General features: G+C 42.1%; 1 protein-coding gene across 2 annotated transcripts; it reads right to left on the bottom strand.

Moving 5' to 3' along the window:
* Positions 1–6: 6 nt before the first annotated feature.
* LOC108354319 (uncharacterized) lies at positions 7–1,366 on the bottom strand. 2 transcript variants are annotated; one of them, XM_017605514.1, is made up of 4 exons: positions 1,245–1,366; positions 589–1,178; positions 431–527; positions 7–361 (listed from the first exon to the last, which is right to left on the bottom strand). In XM_017605514.1, the coding sequence occupies exons 1-4, from the start codon at positions 1,338–1,340 to the stop codon at positions 236–238; spliced, it is 909 nt and encodes a 302-aa protein (XP_017461003.1). In that variant the 5' UTR covers positions 1,341–1,366; the 3' UTR covers positions 7–235. The 2 variants fall into 2 exon arrangements, with proteins under 2 accessions (XP_017461003.1, XP_017461004.1); XM_017605515.1 differs by having other exon boundaries at positions 439–527.
* Positions 1,367–3,484: the final 2,118 nt, after the last annotated feature.

Genomic DNA, 3,484 nt, shown 5'->3' with positions numbered 1-3,484 from the left:
ATAAACACACTCGAAAATATGTGTGCTTTGTAAGCTTTTTGTAAAATTTATACATGTAGAGGAAATTAAATTAGTATGAAAAACGATGATTAGATGCTGCTATATACTAATAAATATATGTATAAATAATATTTTCGTAGTTTCACTTCCATACCAAGATATGTAGGTAAGTAGATATATAGTACATTGTATTTATGCACATTTATGTATATATGTATTTGTATGAGCAATTCGCTTAATTGCTGAACATTTCATTGATGCGTACACTTGTCCTTGGACTTCTTTTTACGATCGTCGCTTGAATTTGATCGGCGCGTACCTTGAATCGGCATATAAGGCGGTGTGGGGCTTGAGCTTTTATCTGCAATTGATAAAAAGGCAGCGAGTTAGCAATGATAGGTACAAATGGTGCGCGCTGACGTTCGAATACATATATACCAAAAGTACTCGATTGCGAGTAGTTCATGCGTGGCGCTAGTTCATGTCTGTTGAGTGAATCATGCGAATCAATGGAGTAGTTTTCTGATCTGTAAGAAAATTGGAAATTAGATACTCGTAGCATACAGCGTGTCACTCGCTGTCACTCACCTGGTCATCGAATTGTGCTGCAACAGTTGCGCTTCTCCATTCGCGCTAATATTTAGCGAAGTGGGTCGCTGACCTGGCCGACAACTGTCCACTGGCAGCGTATAGATATCATCATCGACGCGATTAAGCATAGCATTGTTGTGGAGGCCACCGCCAGCATTCTGTTGACTATTCACGCTGCGTCGTCCACCTTCACGCGTCAAACTGCCATTGGTCAGTGTGCCATTGTGTTGTTGACGCTGCTGCAGCTGCTGCTGATTATGCAGCACATCAATGGGATTCGAGTACGCCTCCACGTCAATGATGTCCTCCTCCTCAACTGCCTCGTGCAGGACGCTTCCACTTTGGGCACTTGGATGCGCGTTCGTGTGTGAACTGTTGGCAGCGACTGTTTGCGAGGCTGTCGCAGCGTGTGTTGAATGTTTGCCAAAGGAGAGGCAGTCCTGTGGCAGTGGCAGTAGTGGCCCACAATGCAGTCCATTCGTAAAGCTGCCATTTGAGCCGCATAGTGTGGTGTTGCCCGCACCGTCCTTTTGTTGATGCTTGCGTAGGCGCGCTTTTTCTTTGGCACGTTTTGCTTTGGAGCGCTCCTAAGTGTGGGTAATCATCGTTAATGATTTAAGGTGCCGAAAGCGGTTTTTCTTTTGAATACTTACACGATCTTGCAGCATTTTGGCTAGTTCTTTGTCCTGCGCTTCGATTGCCATCAGACGATCTCGTTCCTCTTGTGTGAGCCCGTCATTCGCCTCCATTTGCTGTAGTCGACGTGCCAGCAACTGAAAAAATATGAAACAAATGGCGACATCTTAGTTTCCAAAAGCCGCTTAAAGGAGATACTGGAGGGGAAATCTGAGCAAATTAGAATTTATTCCGGAAAAGCTCTAATGGCGAAAACATCGAAGATTAGCCAGAGGGAAAACTAGTTAAGGAATGGAAAATGGAATTTCGCTCAATGTCACAGTCAATTATCGGCTCACTTATCTAGGTTTAGAGACATATGCAGGAATATCGAATGCGCTCAGAGAACTGATGAATTGACGTATGTAGGCAAGATTATGTCTGGATGAATCTGAAGCGTTCACACTGGGTTGCTCTCTAAAGACAAATTGTTCGGCATTTCCTTGGACAGGCTGTAAACAAGTGGGCAGATGTACAGATCAAGAAAACTGTAGACTGACTGCAACAGAACCAAGATCTCGGATTTGCTTAATATATCAATTAATAGAACTAGAGTAGGAACTTTCCTCTAGGAAAACGTACCACAAAAATAGATAGACAAAATTTTGTTATGAACATGACCAGGCCATACGAATATTAGCTATAAAACACTAGGATTTATAACTCAACTAAAGCACCTACTAGCACCAGAGGATGCAGCATATATCTGAAACCTGCTTCGTACAAGAAGTTCATCATAATGACGTCAAAATATGCTAATTGTATCATAGTCTACTACTAGGAAGCACTGCGGTCAACCCGGAAATGATCTCATCTGGTTTCTGGTATCGGTAAGAACTCAATGAAGGATCCCACAAAGCTGACTATAAATAAACCCAAAATTTTAGCCCACTATTATGCTCTGCGCAAACAGTCGGCCGCTGTGGTGTAGTGGTAAGCAGTGCGCGCTTTCACTCACCAGCACCTGGGTTCAAGCCCTGGTCAAAGCAACATCGCAAAAAATTTAGAAAAAGGTTTTTCTTAACAGCGGTCGTCCCTCGGCAGGCAATGGCAAACCTCCGAGTGTATTTCTGCCATGAAAAACAGCTTCTCATAAAAATACAATCGCCGTTCGGAGTCGGCGTAAAACTGTAGGTCCCTCCGCTTTGTGTGACAATATCAAGGCGCACGCCACAAGTTGGAGGAGAAGCTCGGCCAAACACTAACATATGTGTAAGCGCCAATCTATTATTATTATTATTATGCTCTGCGCAAACAGTTGTAATCGTCACCTAAGTTTAGAATCGAAACAAGGCCGTCAAACCGTTCACCGGCATCAACCCGGATAAAAACAATAAAGAGGTACAGACTGCCATTCATAGGGACCGCTATAGGCAACTACAGATCTGTCAAAGCGTCGGACTTCAAACTGCCACCAAAATCTCGCTGATTTAGCAAAAACACCATCAAATATTTTCAGTAGGCTGCCTCCGTGTCACTCCAGCTGGCACAACATAAGGCCGAGCCGCCTTCTAACTAAGACAACCGAAACCACCTAATTGATATTACATATTGACTAGGTTCAGTAGTATACATACACCTTTGTCATGCGCTGAATCAGACGATCTAAAAACAGCCCTTACATATAATTTATCTGAAGAAAATCAATCAAAACTCGTCCCATGACAGCCGTCATCTGGACCACACAACAGCTCTTAGACCAAAAAGTCGATCTGATCAATGAGTTCGATTTCTGCTTAGTCGGAATCATCCTAGCTATACCAAATGTATGACATAATGCACCGAATAATGCTAACCACCTCTTTGCATCCTCACTAAAACTATGTAACTCATTTAACGCCAGTGGTGTCATTTAACTCTAAAGTAGGTATGAAAATGAGTTAAGGAATCTTTCTCCGCAATTGGCTCAAAAGTTTATGGCATTGACTACAGTATGTTAATGTAGAACTAACTATCTAAGGCGAAGATCCCTGAAGACTCTTTGAACGTATGTAAGTTTAAATAGTTTAAACTGAATACCTCAAGAGTTGTAGCGTTCGTCCAGTGTCGCAGTTCCCGCATGGACATTATGGATTGTAAATAAAAAATATTGTTGGGTACTATAAATATCTTAGGCATTATGTGAAATAAATTAGCTTGCTATTAAAATTTATACATTTGCACTTGAATACTACCCTCTGAACTGGATAATCTCTGCCGAATAAATTATTTGCAACTA

Source organism: Rhagoletis zephyria, unplaced genomic scaffold (assembly GCF_001687245.7).
Source record: "Rhagoletis zephyria isolate East Lansing unplaced genomic scaffold, Rhagoletis_zephyria_1.1 Rzeph_scaffold_35026, whole genome shotgun sequence".
Taxonomy (NCBI): Eukaryota; Metazoa; Arthropoda; class Insecta; order Diptera; family Tephritidae; genus Rhagoletis; species Rhagoletis zephyria.
Note: the sequence above shows the minus strand (reverse complement) of the source record. Positions and strands in the feature narration are given on the sequence as shown.